At 39.7% G+C, this 18,848-nt stretch overlaps 1 protein-coding gene across 1 annotated transcript; it reads left to right on the top strand.

Moving 5' to 3' along the window:
- Positions 1–1,505: 1,505 nt before the first annotated feature.
- Positions 1,506–8,620, top strand: LOC131969764 (ras-related protein Rab-1B-like). The gene is made up of 6 exons (XM_059330962.1): positions 1,506–1,636; positions 3,057–3,129; positions 3,224–3,319; positions 4,073–4,168; positions 4,252–4,383; positions 8,387–8,620. Exons 1-6 carry the CDS (start codon positions 1,623–1,625, stop codon positions 8,618–8,620), a joined length of 645 nt encoding a protein of 214 aa, XP_059186945.1. The 5' UTR covers positions 1,506–1,622.
- Positions 8,621–18,848: the final 10,228 nt, after the last annotated feature.

Below are 18,848 nucleotides of genomic sequence, written 5' to 3'. Positions count from 1 at the left end.
AAAGAGAAAGTATATGAGAAAAAACTTGAAATTAAGTAGAAAGGAAACAGGAGAGGATGATTAAAGTTAATTAAAATATGTTTCTGTAATTTCTAAAACACTAAACACTAAATTCGTTCAGTGAGTTTCTCATATTCTGAAGATTCTCATGAGAAAAACTTGAGTTTTTCCACTGGCTTGAGGTGTTTTTGTCTTTTTATAAAAACAGTAAATGCTCTTAACAGGAGATGGAAATTTGTGCAGCTACAGTGTGAAAGTGTGTGTTTTTTGTTTATTTTGTACAGCTCTGTATTTACTGCAGACTTTTGGGTTTCATATTGTTGTTGTATATTTAGTATAACACACTGTTTTTTCAATCTTTATGTTATTTACAGACTTTTTTACATTTCTATTTCTTATACAGCAGCAACTGTAACAAAAGCAGTTTACCCTAAGGATCAATAAGGTATTTCTGAGTCTGTTTTAAGTGCCGAACCTCAAAGTGTTTTTAAAGTGATTAAAACAAAGTGATCGTCAGCTGTTTAGGACATGTCGCAGTTCACAAATTCAACAAATTTGTTGTTTGAACATGTAGAGATGTTACATACGTTTTAAGTATGTGTAATTTGCAGAAATGCCAACATTTATTCTCTCAGCTGGGCTGGGACACCAGACACACCTGCAAAAAAGGCTCATGTGGTAATGTTCAGTATAACACACACACACTAATACTAGCTGCACGAGGAGGACACACTCGAACACTGTAGCTGCATGAGGAGGACACACACTCTGACACTCTAGCTGCACGAGGAGGACACACTCTAAAACTGCAGCTGCACGAGGAGGACACCCACTCTAACACTGTAGCTGCACGAGGAGGACACACACTCTCACACTGTAGCTGCACGAGGAGGACACACACTCTTACACTGTAGCTGCACGAGGAGGACACGCACTCTGACACTCTAGCTGCACGAGGAGGACACACACTCTAAAACTGCAGCTGCACGAGGAGGACACACACTCTAACACTGTAGCTGCACAAGGAGGACACACACTCTGATGAGGACATCAGTCTTGTGATCGTTGGGCAGGGTTGGTGGAAATAAACAATAAAGAAACTCTCAGAAAAGAGAAAAACATGGTTTTCTCTCAGTGTCTCTGACAGCAGTTATGAGGTGCTCTGGTGTTATTTGTAGTTCTGTGGGTGAAGAACTACTTCCTGTTTGTTGTGAAGTGACGTGGCTCCGTGAAGCTCAGTGAGGTCACAAACATCCACAGAGAGGAGAGAGCAGAGAAATGAGATGAATGTGAGGCTCAGACCCACAGGGTGCTGCTGTTTGACTGTGTGTGTGTGTGTGTGTGTGTGTGTGTCAGGTGCTGTCCCCAGTGTAACCTGAACTGGTCTTTATTAATAAATAATGCATCTGAAGCAGTCAGCTCATCAGTCAGCCGGCAGCTCTGGCTTATTCTGCCATTTGCCCTCCGAAGGACAGATACACACACACACACCAATACACAGACACACACACACTCACCGACACACACAGAGACAAGTACACAACTCCACAGAGATAATCTGACTGTTTTCAGCTTCAGGATTTAGTTGTTTTGTGGCGTCACCTGGAGTCTTGTCAGCGATCATGAACCCAGAATAGTAAGTGTTGTTTGTGTGTTCGGAGAAGTGAGATGAGTCAGAGTGCGTGTGTGTGTGTGTGTGTGTGTGTGTATGTGTGTGTGTGTGTGTGTGTTTGTGTTTACTCTGCCCTACATTCTAATACTTATATACTCACTTACTCTGAATGTTTCTGTATAAATATAAAGGTAGTTTGAGCTGCAGGTAGAGAGCTGTGGGTTACACAACTAATGTCTAGTTTATATTTCTGCATATAACACGAAGTAAGTTGCAGTTGGGTCATGAGGCCACAGTGGCTGATGGGTATTGTAGTCCTGAGAGGTTCAGCTGCCAAACAAACATGAAGAGTGTGCATTCCTCCAAATAACTCTGTTCTGTTTTATTAGTAATTTACACACTGCTAATATCGAGCAACTTTTAAAGCTATTACTTTACATAAGATGTGTCTTTTACAGCTGTTTACAAAATATAACATAATTATTTTTTGCAAAAATGACTCAATGAGAAACATAAACGAACCCTGACTGCTTAAAGTTCAGTTCCTGTACAACAAAACTGTGTTTTCAGTTCTGTTAAGACTGTTTGCAGTTTTAAAACGTGAACTTTATCTTGTGAATTGAAGCAAAACAACTTGGTTGGGTTGAGGCAACAAAACTGCTTTGTTAAATTTAGAAAAAGACCAGAGTTTGTGTCTCTTGTGAAACCACACGTGTTTGTCTCACGGATCTGTGCACAAATCACACAACTTTCCACTCAAAAAATGACGTGCAATGCATATTCCAAACTGCAGTTCTGCTGCATCTGACCCTCAGTGTCTCTACCACAGCTCCCATAGACTCCTATGAGAGTCCAGGACATGGTAAGGTTCAATGCTGTTACAAAAAGCTGCAGTTTGGTTGAATTTGTGCTCCATCAGCACTTCTCTAAGGTTAACAGTTCCTGGTTAGGCTCTAAAAAACAGTTTAAAGAGGAAATAAATGATGTAAATGCTGGAAGTGAAGTAGTTAGGAGGACGACATACTGGAAGTGACATAGTTCAGTAAAAACGTGATGCAGGAAGTTAAGAGGTGTTTAAATCTCATGCTGCAAATCATTGTATGACTTTTTTTTTTGGTCTTTTTTGCTCATTTTTGGTAATTTTGTGTCTTTCTTTTGGCCATTTTACAACTTTTTTGGATCTCCTGGGTGAAAGTTAATTTCAGTTCATGGTTAGGGGTTACAAAAAGAAGTTAAAACAACACAAATACACAAAGCTGTCAGAAGTAGGATAGTTATGAAGGTGATATAAAAAGAGATGATGAGCACACAAGCTATATTACAAAACTTCTTGACTTCATCCTCTGTTAGTGCAAACAGGAGGGGAAGTGAATGAGTCAAACTAAGTGTACCTTGTCTGGAAGTGACATTTAAATAAAATGTAAATTTCCGTGTCCTCCTGCAGTGACTACCTGTTCAAGCTGCTTCTGATCGGGGACTCTGGAGTGGGGAAGTCATGTCTGCTGCTACGTTTCGCGGTAGGCCTGCAACTAACATCTTCACGTCGGTTTAAACATTTTACTGCATGTTATTGATCATCTGTCACACACCTCCCCCTCCTCCTTCCTTCAGGACGACACCTACACAGAGAGCTACATCTCCACCATCGGAGTCGACTTCAAGATCAGAACCATCGACATGGACGGGAAGACGGTGAAGCTGCAGATTGTAAGAGTTTGTTTATCTGACGGAGGAAGCTTTTCATCATCCTGTCAGAAAATATTTAGTTGTAACTGAATTGTAGTCAAGACCACCGAAACCGAGACCAAGTCAATACCAAGACCGTGGTGTATCGAGACCGAGACAAGACCAATACTTTGAGGGGTCGAGTCCGAGTCAAGACCAAGACTTTGAGGGGTCGAGACTGAGACAAGACCAAGACTTTGAGGGGTCGAGACCGAGACAAGACCAAGACCAGTCCCAGCCGTCTCCGTTAGTGTTGCTTTGCAGAATTTACAAGTTAGTGTGTTTTCTTTTTTTTTGTAGTTGTGCACAAAAAATCTTTGTAGTTCAGGAAACCAAATTTTATTACAGACGAGTTGGCTGACATCTTCTCACGGTCTCTTCTCCTGTCACTCACATGTGACAACAATGGTGACAACAATTTAAAATGATATATGAGTCATGTTATTGGATGAACTCGAAGCAACGCGATTTACACAAAATCACAATAATGACATTGACAAGTAAATCCAAAAATGCACAGTTGTGGTCTTGACCGGTCTTGAAATAAAATCCTGAGTCAGCTTTGTCTGAGACCGAGACAAAATCAAGTTAAAATGCAGTCGATTCCGAGACAAGACCGAGACCTTCAAAAAGTGGCCTCAAGACCAGTCTCGAGACCAAGACCAGTCTTGAGTACTACAACACTGGTATCAGCCTGTGTGTGTTTGTGTGTGTGTGTGTGTGTGTGTGTGTCAGTGGGACACAGCAGGTCAGGAGAGGTTTCGAACCATCACCTCCAGCTACTACAGAGGAGCTCACGGCATCATCATCGTGTACGACGTTACAGAGCAGGTCAGCGTGTTTCTGTCACATCAGCAGCAACTCAACAGGACAGACTTTAATCATTAACTCTCTCTCTGTCTCTCTCTCCACAGGAGTCCTTTAACAATGTGAAGCAGTGGCTGGACGAGATCGACCGATACGCCTGTGAAAATGTCTCCCGACTGCTGGTGGGAAACAAGTCTGACCTCGTTAGTAAGAAGGTGGTGGATGCTGCCACGGCCCAGGTAACACGCTGCACACGCAGAGCTGCAACCAAACAGCACAAAACTTTATGGGAAGCTTCAACAATGGAATGACAACACTATTACTATCAGGGCAAGTTCACTCTTCACTCCCCATCAAATGACCTGTTGAATGTAACTCCACTTCCTGGCAGGTTAAGAAGGCCATTAACAACAAAACTAGGCAGTTACATTTAGTTTGAATGCTGCAGTTTCAGTATGATTACACTACAAAATCACTTCTTTAAGGTTAGGGCCAAACAGTTTGTGGTTAGGCTCTAAAAGACAGTTTAAACAGGAAATAAATCATATAAATGCTGGAAGTGAAGAAGTTAGGAGGATGACGTGACGATGATACTGCAAGTCATTTTGGGTAATTTTGTGTCTTTTTTTGTCGTTTTGTGTCATTAAACATAATTTTTTTCATATTTTTTACATTTTTTTTGTCTTTTTGTGTATTTTTTTGGTCATTTTACGTCTTTTTTCATTATTTCATATCATTTTTTGGTCATTTTTTGTCTTTTTATGTCTGTTTTTGGTCATTTTACATCTTTTTTTCATAAGTTTCTTTTTTTACATACAACATATTTTTGGGGAATTTTGTGTCTTTTTTGGTCTAAAGTCTTGCCATTTGTATTGTGAAGTTACGTTGGTCATGTAAAAACCAGACTCACGGACACGAGCTACGTTTCCATTAAAGTTGAAGCAAATTTGAAGCTAAATGTTTAAATGTGGCATGAAAGAAAAAGCGAATTTGTGAGTTTCCATCAAATAAACAAAGCTGCAGTAACATCCTCTGGTCAGCAGGGGTCAGTGTGATGTCTTGCTGTAGGCTGATCTGCAGTAAACAGGAGAAGAAGAAGAGACAAAGCAACAACAAAAAGAGAGCAAGTCTTCAGAGGAAACAGCTGATCACTAATGTGTCTTAAATGTTTCAGAACTCAGGCCCCGTTTACAGAGGATGCTTGCGGGCCATGCACTGGCCACATGTGCCAGTACAGGCACATGTATGTGACGTTGTGTGATAGTTTATCACAGCGCCACCTAGCCGCCTGGCATGCATACCACTTTTGCGTCACCGTATGCAGCAGATTTCCTCCTGAAAACGCTCGTCTAAACGCGGAATAAAAACTGAAGATGCGACGCCACTTTTGCGTCTTCTGTTCAGACCGTCATCATGTAAACGTAGCCTTATTCAGAAAAAGTTTCCATCTCCTATTAGAGCATTTAAGTTTTTCTGCTGCCTTGAGGTGTTTTTGCCTCTTTATAAAAACAATTATGCACATTTTCTAAAGAATTTTGGTGTAAATGTGAGTTTATAATGTTAGCCCTCATATTTTGTCTCTCTCCATATATATATATATATATATATATATATATATATATATATATATATATATATATATATGTTTATGTCTTGAAGTAAATAATTTCATTTTGTGTAGGACTTTCCCCTTCAGGACACACATTCTGACACTGTAGCTGCATGAGTTTCCATCTCCTGTTTAGAGGATTAACTTTTTTTTTTTTTTTTTTTTCAAGACAAAAATACAAAAGTTTTATCTAAAGTTGTTTTTTTTTCATCAAGCTTTTGTCATGAGAGTCCTGGAATGTACAGAAACTCTCTGAAGGAAACACAAGTAGTTTTTGTTATTTATATTTCTTTCACACTCTGCAACGTCACTTTGGGGTTGTGGATATTATATTAGCCCATTAAATGAGCTGACAACAACCTACTGGCCTGCCAGCAGGTAGAGCAGCTCTCCTCTCCACACTGACAACAGCCACACAACCGTCAGATATCATTCGAATCAGGTGATCAAACAGCTACAGTGATGCCACTCATTGGCCCTCATTTATGAAACGAGCGTAGAAACGAGCACAGATCTGAGCGTATATTTCGTCTTATGACAGGGTCTTATGACAGGGTTCCCCCGCCCAAGTCAGCTTTACTAGCAAAGTGCACCGTTACAAATAGCAACAGGAGCGAAATACACATTTTACAGAAATACGCAGCGACTGAGTATATAACTGTAAGTACTTTTATTTCATAAACCTCCAACAAGTTCGGTAAAAATTTTAAATTTGGACCACAGACTTAAAAGTTTTCACAGCCTTTTGGTTGCAGCCAGGAGGTAAACAAGGTTTTAAAGTAATTTAATTCCAAAAGAAGAGGAATCTTTCAGAGGCAGAAAGTGAAATGCTGACGGCCAACAGCTGCAACACAACAAACTAGTTTTGTTTGTTTCACACAAAAAGTGAAAAGGAAGGAAATCAGTGGTGCTGTCAGCAGAGTAGCAGTGGAGCATTCACCTCCTGGTGAGGTTGGAATATTTAAGTTATACATTGTGACATATAAAGCCTAATAGCCTATATAATATCTAAATATTGTTAGCATTATGATGGAGGGATATTATTCACTTCTTTACATTTAGTAGAATTCTGTCCCAGTCAGAGGAGCGTGTGGCAGCGCTGATTGGAAATGTTTCTATTCGGGCAGCACCACTGGTGAAGGAGACACTGATGCTCCGGTGTCCAAGCAGGATAACGGTAAATAGCAGACAACAACATAGCCTTGACTGGTATTCTGTTTAATAATTTCATGGTCGCAGGGTCCAAATTCATAAATGCCGAGCCTTGCATAGAAATGATCGTGCGCCCACTTTTCGCTCAATCTGTCGTATGCTCATTTGATAAATGAGGGCCATTGTTCCTGTCAGTGATCAGGTTTGGGTCAGTCAGCAGGAAACACAGATGGATGTGGAGACAGTCTTTCACACTTCCAAAAAAATGCTATAAAAACTTTTTATTGCATAAACCTCTTAAACAACTTCCTCTCTGCTCAGAACTACCAAACATTCAAAGATTTTGAGGATTTTACCCTTTAAATGCCAGTTTGATTACAGGATGTCACTGTTTTTCAAAGAAAAAACACTTGGAAACTTAGTTATTTTCATAAAAAACATCAGTGACATCATGCAATCAAACTGGCATTTAAAAGCTTTGAATGCCAAAAATGTTTCAACATGAGGTAGTTTAGAGCAGGGTGGAAATTGGTTAAGAAGTTCATGCAGAAGAAAGTAAAAAAAAATATTAATCTGTAAAGTTTTTATCGTGTTTTTTTTGGAAGTGGACACTTTCAGCCTTCAGGGCCTGAAAGGGTAGTAAATTAAAGTTGTAATACTTGTGAATGTAATAACTTATTTGAATAATTTCTGATGATGTTTTAATAATTGTTTTTACATTATCATTGTTATGTGATTTAAAAAATAATAATAATTTTGGACCCTTGGAAGACTAGCTCGTCCTGTTTTGCTGACAGCTAATGGGGATCCTTTTAATAATAAACTGAATGGTTTGAGAAGCTTTGACTTGCTGGTGGTGCTCGTTAGTAACTTTTAGCTTTTTTGTTTCCTTCATAGATTCAGTGTTGTTGCCCTCTATTTCTCTGATGGAGCTCCTGTGTAGATTTGTTACATGCTATAATAAGTGTGAACTCATAAAGTTTTAGCATAGCTAGCAGAATATAAAACAGTTACATCACATACAATATTTAATTCCTGACATGTCAACTCATTGATAATTCAGGAGTGTGAGGGGGTTCATTTACACTCAGCTTACATCTCACTGCTGCTTTAAATAGAGTTCTACACTGTGGTGTTGATGCATTATGATGACTTTGCATATACAGGTGCTGGTCATATAGTTAGAATATCATGAAAAAGTTGATTTGTTTCAGTAATTCCATTCAAAAAGTGAAACTTGTATAATGTATACATCCATTCCACACAGACTGGTATATTTCAAGTGTTTATTTCTTTTAATGTTGATGATTATAACTGACAACTAATGAAAATCCCAAATTCAGTATCTCATAAAATTAGAATATTGTGAAAAGGTTCAATATTGAAGACACCTGGTGCCACACTCTATCAACTTTTTCATGATATTCTAATTATATGACCAGCACCTGTATGTATAAGTATCTATGTCTGTGTGTGTGCAGGATCTGGCCTCGTCTCTGAAGGTCCCGTTCCTGGAGACGAGCGCTAAGAGCTCTGACAACGTGGAGCGGGCTTTCCTCACCATGGCTTCTGAGATCCACAAGCGCGTGGCCAGCGAGGGCGGGGGCATGCAGGGCGAGGTCAGAGACCCCAGGGCCCAAAGTGCCAAGATCAGTAGCGCCCCCGTGTGGCTGGGAGGAGACAAACAAACGCAGGAGGCCAGCAACTGCTGCTGAGTGTCATTTTGAACACACACTCTTTTGACATATTTCCTATTAAACTCATAACATATATAAAGATATGACTTTTCAGGGAGGAAGAACATATTTTTAGCTTGACTATAATGTATTTTTGAATTAACTACAGTCATGGAAAAAATTATTAGACCACACTTGTTTTTCTTCAATTTCTTGTTCATTTTAATGGCTGGTACAACTAAAGGTACATTTGTTTGGACAAATATAATGATAACAACAATAATAGCTCATTAGAGTTTCATTTAAGAGCTGATATCTAGACGTTTTTCATGGCTTTCTTGATAATAACCAAAATCATTATCAAGAAAGCCATGGAAAATGTCTAAAAAAGTGACTAAGTAGACACAAAATGACCAAAAATAGATGTAAAATGGTCAAAAAAGATACAAAATTACCAAAAAAGACACAAAATGACAAAAAAATCTGATCTCTAGACATTTTCCATGGTTTTCTTGATAATAACGAAAATCATTATCTTATTATTATTATTATATTGTTATTATTATTATTATTATTTAGCATTAAAATGGGTCTAATATTTTTTTCAATGATTGTTTATTATTGCATTTCTGCTTTATTAAGAAGCAGACACAGAAAGATTTTAATCTCAGCCAAATGAACAACTTTAGACACATGGGTTTGAGTTTCATCAGGATGAAATCACTCCCTGAATTAGAAAAACTATAGAAATATCTGAATCATAGTTCATATTCACACATGGGAAGATTCCTGTCAGTCACTGGTTTCCCTCAGAGGTGATTTATTTATTGAATTTATCAGTTTGTGTTGTGTTTCGCATGTTGTTGGTTTGTGTCAATAAAGATCTTATCTTAGGACTCCTGCTGTTGCCAATATGGTTAAAAGTTCTGAAATATATAAAAAGGCCTCATATAAATGTATGAAAGTGTATCTCTGATCACTAAAGGAACACGTCAGCAGTGGTGGAAAAAATATTCAGATCCCTTACTGCAGTAAAAGTGCTAATACACACTGTGAAATTACTCGACTACAAGTAAAAGTCCTGCATACAAAACTTACTGAAGTAAAAGGACAAAAGTATCGGTATCAAAATGTACTTAAAGTAACAAAAATAAAAGTACTCGCATGCAGAATGGACCCACTCAGATTGTTTTACATATTCTCAATATATAATTTATATAATTTTAACTAGTTAATATATTTACGTGGTTTAACCCTTTATCGGGCGAAGAACCGTATTTGGTAACTTCAGCGGATATCCAAAATAAAAATATTTCGAGAAAAATGTTGCAAATTTACAAGATTATCCCTTCATAGGGCACTCATTGAAATACTTGCAAATTCTAAATTTCAACCCTACAGAAGAAGAACTATATTTGGTAACTTCAGTGGATATCAATCAAAATGGGGTCCCCCTGTCTCTCTGCTTGGTCGTAGAACCACATGGACGAGGAGAAGTTGACTATGATGGCAGGTGAATAAAAATAAAAATCTACTAGATTAAAGTGGCAGATCTACAAGAAAAAAGTCGCAGATTTAAGAGATTTAAAGTAGCAAATCTGCGTGGAAAAAAGTCACAGATTTATGAGAAAGAAGTGGGAAAAAAAGCAACTTTTCCCGCAGATTCACCACTTTATATCTCGTAAATCTGCGACTTTTTTCGCACAGATTTGCTACTTTAAATCTCTTAAATCTGCGACTTTTTTTCTTGTAGATTTGCCACTTTAATCTAGTAAATTTGCAACTTTTTTCTCTACCCCATTTTGATATCCACTGAAGTTACCAAATATAGTTCTTCGCCTGATAAACGCATAATCACTTGAAACTGGTCATGTTTTTTTGTTAAATCTTGACCTGAAAAGTAACTAAAGCTGTCAGATAAATGTAGTGGTATAAAAAGTATAAAGTTACATATGTTAAAATACTCAAGTACAATTTTGGGGTGCTTTACTTTACTTAAGAACAGTACTTGAGGAAATGTTCTTGTTACATTCCATCACTGGACGTCAGGAACATGTTTTTAATATTTGATTTTTTAATTGTGAACAAAAGACAGATGTTGAGTCGAGATGTCGAGTTTTCAGGGACTTCTGGGGCGTGACTAACAATCGATCCACCTAAATGTCAGAATATCTGACTCTTTATTAATGTGTCTCTAGAGGCTCTCAGCTGGATGGAAATGGGACACTCCATCACTGAAGAGCCCCTTTAAAATGTAATTTAAAGGTTCATAAATTGACCTTTAAGAGGCTCAGAGTCAGAGCCAGAGGAGCGTGTTGTTCATCAGAAGCTGCAGGTGAAGGAGGGAGGTGCTGATGAAGATGATGATGTGGAGGATCTGCCCTGCTAAATGTTTTTCTGATCTTATCTTTATGCTCTTAGTGCTTATTAGATCAGAAATAACTTGAAGATTTTGCCTTTGTTATAACACTTGAAATCAGTTTGAAGACAAACTTTAGCTGTAAGATTCCCTGCAAAGTTTTACAGCAGCTGTTCAACACATCCACATTATTAAACCTTTAAAGATAAAAGGAAGAAAATCTCCATCCAATCTCTGAAATTATGACAAACTGCCTTACGTCCTCAGGAGATATTAGGCTGACTGATACCAGCGGGGAGGGGAAGTGATTCCTCATAATGAATATGTTCAAATGTTGCTGCTCTGAGTGATGGATTCTTACTGTAACACCATGATTCACGGCAGATTGATTCTCATGTAACCAGATGCAGATTATTTCAACCAGCAGGGCAATTATCCACAACACAAAGTAAAAAAACAACAACTTCATATATAATAAAACCATGAACATAAAAGGCTGCAGTCACTGACACATAGAGGTCCACCATGAGCTGCTCACATGATTTACTATTGAATTTGTCATAACATTAGAACATGTTAAAATATGATGATAAAGAGCGAAATAAATCCACCAGATGAGCTGTGGAGTCTGATCTGAAACTCATTTCCCCAATTACCCCGACATCATATGAATGCAGCACAATAAAAAATAATAAAAGTGAAAAATTTGTGCATTTTTGCCCCACGATCTGAATCCTCTCTGACATGTAACGCTGCACCCTGACACCCTGAGAAAGTGAAAATTAATTGGTTAACCAGATCTGCAACCTTAACGACAGAACAGACCCATAGACTCCTATGAGCGTTTGTCAAAATGACACATAGGGTTGTAAAAAAAGCTGCAGTTTCTGTGGATTTAGGTACAAAACCAGTGAGCTAGGTTTAGGGCAGAAACCTTCCTGGTTAGGCTCTAAAAGACAGTTTAAACAGTAAATACATGATGGAAATGCTGGAAGGAGTTAGGAGGACAACATAAAAAGTTTGTAACTTTTGTTTAATATGGGACACCATGGCCATTCTCCTGCTCTCATTCTGTATTTTGTTGGTCATTTCTGCCTTTGTTTTGGAAATCTTGTGTCTCCTTTCATCATTTTATGTCTTTTTTTGGGTTATTTTGTGTCTTTTTGGTAATTTTACATCATTTTTCATAATTTTTTGTCTTTTGGTGGTTATTTTGTGTCTTTTCTTTTGGTCATTTTGTGTCTTTTTTGGTCATTTTATGTCTTCTTTGGTCATTTTGGGTCTTTTTGTATCAACCCCATTCTCCTGGTAAAAGTCCTCTGTTGTAAAAGTACTAATACCACACTGCAGAATTAGTCCACTACAATAAAAGTCCTGCATTCAAAACTTACTGAAGTAAGAATACAAAGTATCAAAATGTACATACAGTATCAACAGTAAAAGTGCTCTTTATGCAGAACGGCCTTATTCAGGTTGTTATATATATTCTAAATATATAAATGGATTTTTATTGATGCATTTATGTTAGTTTTATAAATATAGGGCTCAATTTAACTACTTCATATACTATTATCAAGTTAAAATTAAAAAAATGTCTAATCACTTTAAATTGATCATGTTTTTATGCTAAATCTCGACCTGAGAAGTAACTAAAGCTGTTAGATAAATCTATAAAGACATTTAGTGTCTTTATTTGATTTATTCCAATTATAATGATACATTTAATGAAGACCTAAAATTCAGTGTCTCAAAATATGAATATTACAAACGACCAAAAGTATGTTTAATATGGAAATGTTGGCCTCTGAACAGTATGTCCATCTATATATGACTCAATACTTGGTTGACTTGAACTACTGGAAATTTACTTTTTTCAACATATTCTAATGGATTGAGATGCACCTGTATACGGGCTTCAAAGTGTTGAAGAATGAACAATGTTTGGGATGCAGACAGATGAAGACGGAGAGTTAAAAGCTGTGACCGAGGTTAACACTGAGTGATTTTACTTCATAAAGTCACTCTGTGAACAGATCTGAGCAGTGACTTGATGGTTTTTCAGTGTCAAACTGGAAAAAAAAGACAAAAAACAAACCAGTGAGAGAGTAAAGCCAGTGAGCTGCAGTTCTTGTTCTGTCCACCAGGTGTCAGTGTTGAGCTGTTTCCTGCAGCAGCTTCAGCCACATCTCAACCTTCATTCACATGTTCTGATCTGCTGTTTTTTTCCCACTTTAATCCGCCTTCAGGTACACCTCCTGTCTCACATCCGCTGCTCCTTCTCTCACCTCCACCACCACCATAAAATTCATATAATCCTTTTGTTTCCCTCTTATCTCCATTCTCCCTTTGCTTCTTTCTCACCCCCCTCCCACAGCTCCCTCTCTGTTTTCTCTCCTTCTTCTCTCCTCTCTCTCTGGTCTTACTGTGTGGCTGTTTGCAGCTTTATTAGTCTGGCTGTTGCTGTTTGATTCTGGGTCGTACAGAATGTTGTTTACTTAACCTATACTCATTGGTGGAAGTAACTAAGTACATTTACTCAAGTACTCTACTTAAGTACAATTTTGAGGTACTTGTACTTTACTTGAGTATTTCCTTTTTATATAACATTATACTACTCCACTACATTTATCTGACAGCTTTAGTTACTTTTTAGGTTAGAGATTTAACATACAAACATGACACATTCAAAGAGATTAGACTTTTATTTTATTAAATTAAACTTCATAACAATATATTAAGTATTTAAAATGAGGCATGTGTTAGCTAAATTAAAACACTGCTTATATAATGCATCAATAATAATAATTTAATAATATAAAACATAAAACAATGACCATTCTGCATAATTAGTACTTACTGTCATGGACTATGTTCCACTCAGCTCAACACTCCCAAGAAACTCCAGGACACAGCTTTGTTATCTCCATGAAGTTTACTTGAGAACTTGTGAAACTGCAACACAATACAGTGAAATGCTTGTATTATTAATGTTATTATATATGTATTATTAAACAAACCTCATACACAATATCAGTTTATAGCACACTTGGCTAATATAACAGCATAGCCTATGTATACGCAATAGAGCTAACAAAGCTAACTGGGCCTTGCACACGCTAATCACCATCTTAGCTGTCTCAATCAACAACAAAATTCAGTGAGTATGAGTAACGACTCAATGTTACATGCTACAGAATACTTACAAACGTTGTTTTAGCTGTTAGAGTTCGTTTTTTTTGCAGAACAGATGAGAGGAGAGTAAAATCCTTTTGACTATTTATTCTATCTATTTATTTCCTGGCACATAAAATGTGTGTTCCATGCCCTGCCAGATACACCTTTAAGCAGCATTTTACTAAAGGTCATAATGCAGACCATTGCTAATTGTATTAATCTCTAACATTAGCTTGAGAAAGGAGAGAAAAAAAGGCAAAGAAGGCGAAGCTGACAACTGAGAGGTCACACGTCTGTAGCTGGTCACTGCATATGGCAGCCTCTACTTCCTGATTCCCAGAATGCACTAGCTCTAGGTTGCTATGGTTACAGAGATAAACCATTAAAGCTGAACAGCCAAAAACACACTAACATTTTAAATATAATATCAAACTATATTTTCAAGCAGCATGACACTCCCTGCTTGGGGTCTTTAAAGAGCCCACTAAACAGAATCAGTCTTTGGAGAAAAAAGCAGAACCACTTCTGTAACAGGTCGAGAGAAAGTCTTCCTGGTTCCATCCTTGACGACCTCTACTTCAACTTTCTGAACCAATCCATCTTCTCCTGGAAAGGTTTTTGTGATGATGCCCATAGGCCATTGATTTCTCTTTGCCTGATTATCTTTTAGGAGAACGATGTCCCCTTCCTGGAGGCTTGGCCGTTTTCCTTGCCACTTCTGCCAAAGCTGCAATGTTTTGAGGTATTCGTGTTTCCACCTGTTCCAAAACATGTCTGCTAGGCCCTGAACCCGCTTCCACTCCTCTCAGACGAGATCCGCTTCCTCAAAGCTACCTGACGGAGGAGGAGGTTCATCACCTGTCTTAAGGGTCAGGAGCATTGCTGGGGTGAGGATGAGAGGCGATTCTGGATCTGATGACACAGGGATGAGCGGTCTAGCATTCATGATTGCAGCTACCTCGGCCATGAATGTAGTCAGAACCTCATGTGTCAGGTGAGACTTCCTTTGCTCAAGCAGCATGCAGTCCAAAATACTACGGGCGATGCCGATCATTCGTTCCCACGTGCCGCCCATATGAGACGCGTGGGGCGGGTTAAATAGCCAGTTGAAGCTCTGTGTGTCCAGGTACTTTTGCACACTGTTGAAGCCTGGATTAGCCTTGTCCATCTCCAGCTCACGGCAGGCACCGATGGAGTTAGTTCCGCAGTCAGATCGGATCTGCTTTGCGGGGGCCCCTGACTGCAAAGAACCTCCTCAAGGCATTGATGAAGCTGCTGGAACTCATTGCCTCAATTACCTAGATGTGAACTGCCCTTGAACACATGCATTAGAACATCACAGCCCATCGTTTAGAGTTAGAGACTTCTCCTCTTGTGCGGTGTGACACGATGTCACATGGTCCAAAGACGTCGATACCTACATTGGTGAAGGGAGGTGCTACTTGTAGCCGTTCTGCTGGCAGGGCTGGCATCTGCTGATGTTCAGTCTTTCCCCTGAGCTTTCTAAAGGTGATACATCTGTGAAGCAGACTGCTGATGCAGCGCTTAGCTCCTACCAGCCAGAACCCTGCTGCTCGAATGGCACCTTCAGTCAGATGTCTTCCTTGGTGTTTCACTGCTTCGTGATAGTGAGACACAAGCAGCATCGCGAGATGATGTTGACCAGGAATAATGATGGGGTGAGTCTCGTTCGTGGTCAGACATGATTGTCCAATCCTGACTCCTACTCTGAGAAGTTGATCTTGGTCCGTAGTGGGGTGCAATTTCCACAGGCTGCCTGAGGATTGAATGTTGGCTCCCGAGCTGATGCACTTAAGTTCCTCTGTGTAGCACTTATTCTGGACACTCTGGTGTCACGGTTCTTGTCCCAATGTCAGCGAGCTTGAGGTGCATTGGAACGTACTTCCACTGGCCAGAACAAGGTGATTGATGGATTTGCTGGATCCTGTTGTGTACGTAAACGTAAAATCTCCTTGACTGGTTGTGGATATACCCTAATAAAACCTTGCTATCTGTGTAACAGGTGATGATGTCGAATGTTGTATCCATCTCTGCGACTATCATCTCGCCGTTCTCTATGGCGAGTACGGCCGCGCAGAGCTAAAGTCTCGGAATAGTTAAGCCAGGCTGAGGGGCCAACTTTGCCTTCCCGAAGACAAAGCCGATCTCAGTCTGTTCTTGGTAGCTTGTCACCTTGATGTAGGCCACGGCTGCTATTGCTTTGACCGACGCGTCTGCGAAGTTGTCTTCTCAGTGCACCTGCAGTGGAGAGCGATGTATAAGAACGTGGTATCTGGAGACCCTCTAGATCTTGGAGTGACTGTTTCCATCTAGTCCACTTGATCTCCATGTCTTTGGGAAGAGGTGAGTCCCAGTCTTCTGCTTGTGTGGTAAGTTCCCTGAGTATCAGTCTTCCATGAACCGTGATGGGTGCAAGGAACCCTAGCGGATCGTAGAAGCTATTCACGGTTGACAGTGTCCCTCTGCGGGTGAACGGCTTGTGGTCGTCTTCAATTTGAAACATGAAGGTGTCTGTACACATGTCCCAGGACAATCCAAGGCTACGTTGGATGGGCTAATCATCAACGAAGAGATTTAGGCTTGTCACACCCCGCCTCGGGTGAAGGTAATGTTACCTTAATAAACCGGACTTTCAAACCCAAAGGATGGCAAGGCACACAGTTGCAAATTGGTTTTTAACAATATTTATTCTCCCAAAGTGTCAGATAAGTGCCAAACATACAGAGGAGGCCAAAAGCCAAACATCTGAAATGATAAGTAAAAACATTAAATCCAATTCCAAAATCAAATAATTCAATCAATTCAAATATTCAAATAATCAATAATCAAATATTCTCTATAATAAATCAAGCATATTCAAAATCAAGTACCGGTACTTCAAATAATCAATGTCAATAAATCAAATAATCCATTAGCAAAATAAAGGCAATTTAAACTCAATTACTGAATGCATTTAACCATAATTTACAACATAAAATAATAATCACCTCAGTAGATATTTAGCATCTCGTGGAGAGCTGAGCACCCTGCACCACACCGACAACCTCTTCTGGCAACAGCATACAGCAGACTTGTCAGAAGGACAGCAGCTCACCCCTTTTATACCCCATGGCCCCTCCCACTAGACAGGCCCAATCAACAGGGGGATTATAATACTGTGGCATTTTGCAAATAAACCATGAATAAACTCATCAAAAGTTCGGCATGCATGTTAAAGTTAACTTCATCTTGAAGATCAGTGATTTCCACTAGTACATTTAGGCTTGTCGCCCTTTAATGTCCAATGTCAATGTCCAGTGTCCTCCTTTGACACAAGGGAAAATGGTTTGGCCCAAACTGGGCCAATTAGTGGCAGCAGGTGTTTCCTGACACCATATTTAAAGCCCTCAGCCCTACCCTGACTCTTTTAGTCTGCAGTACAGAGCCATGGTGAGAGGGAGAGACCGTTTGTGACCGTTTGTGAGTATACTGTATGCTTGAAGTTTTTCTGTTCATACACTATCCATCAATGCGCGCTATTGATAGGCAGTTAAACAGACAGGGACAGTGGTCAAACTGTCACAAGGCTGTTGACGTCCTTGGATCGATCTTCAGAGGGGAATGCTTTGATGACTGCAGGTCGATTTTAAGCAATTTTGTGTAGCCTGAGGTTAGAAGCTGCAAGCATCTTCTGTGCTCACCCAAGGACGCTGATCCTCTGTGCTCCTCTCTTCCTCTGTGCTGAAGGACTTTAAAGCGTTGTCAACGTTGAACTCGCAGTGGATGAATCTTCTTGCGTCGCTGCCATAGTCAGCCTCTGCTTCCTTAGCTGCCCGTCACAAACCAGAAACTGCAACGGAAGGCGAGGGACTGTTCCTGAAAAGGTGGACCGGCATTCTGTAGTCCACAATGTCAGAAGTTGGGTCCAGATGGTCCTCCTTCACCACAAAGCAGCTGGAACAAATCTAGGAAGTCAGTTTTCATCTGTAGTCGTTTTTCCAATAATCGCTGGAGTGAGACAAGATGATCTAAAGCCTGTTTCCTGTTGTTAGGGAGCTGCTGTCTGGGGGACCGAAAGGGTAATGGTGTGACCCGGCTTTTGGAGCTGGCCTGATAGCACCCAGCTTTCATTATCCTCAGAACCTCTAGATCTTCCATGGATGGAGCGAGTCTGTGGTCGTCGGGAGTACGACCGAGGACGGACTGCCCCAAGCAGTCTCTAGTGAGCGTCGCTGCGCTGCAGGTGGAAGTTGGTGATGGATGGTGCTGATGTTTAGGTGCTTGGCCAAATACCTCTTTCACTCTTATGTGGTTGTTGCATGGCTGAAAATGACTCGTACGACCATTCTCTAGGATGGCTTTTTTGTAACTTCTCAACTTGGATGGTCTGTGAGCACCTCCAAGGCACACATCACCGACGACGACCCATCCTAGGTCAAGCCTTTGAGCAAACAGAGATTAAAGCTTGGGTCTGAGCGAGGTCTTGCCTCTGAGGAGATGAAGTTCACAAACACGGAGAAAGGTGGAAAACTAACAAAATGTTCTTGTTTATATCTTGTACTGAAGTAAAGCCACTTTTCTTGTATGTTGTAGGGAAGTTTCTCAATGATAGGCCTGATTCCCCTGGAGGTATCCAAGTACGACAAGCCTGCGAGGTCTTGGTGATGGTGATTACTCCACTACAGTAAAAATCCTGCATTCAAAACTTACTGAAGTAAAAGTACAAAAGTATCA

The sequence above is a fragment of the Centropristis striata genome, chromosome 4 (assembly GCF_030273125.1).
Source record: "Centropristis striata isolate RG_2023a ecotype Rhode Island chromosome 4, C.striata_1.0, whole genome shotgun sequence".
Classification (NCBI taxonomy): domain Eukaryota; kingdom Metazoa; phylum Chordata; class Actinopteri; order Perciformes; family Serranidae; genus Centropristis; species Centropristis striata.
Note: the sequence above shows the minus strand (reverse complement) of the source record. Positions and strands in the feature narration are given on the sequence as shown.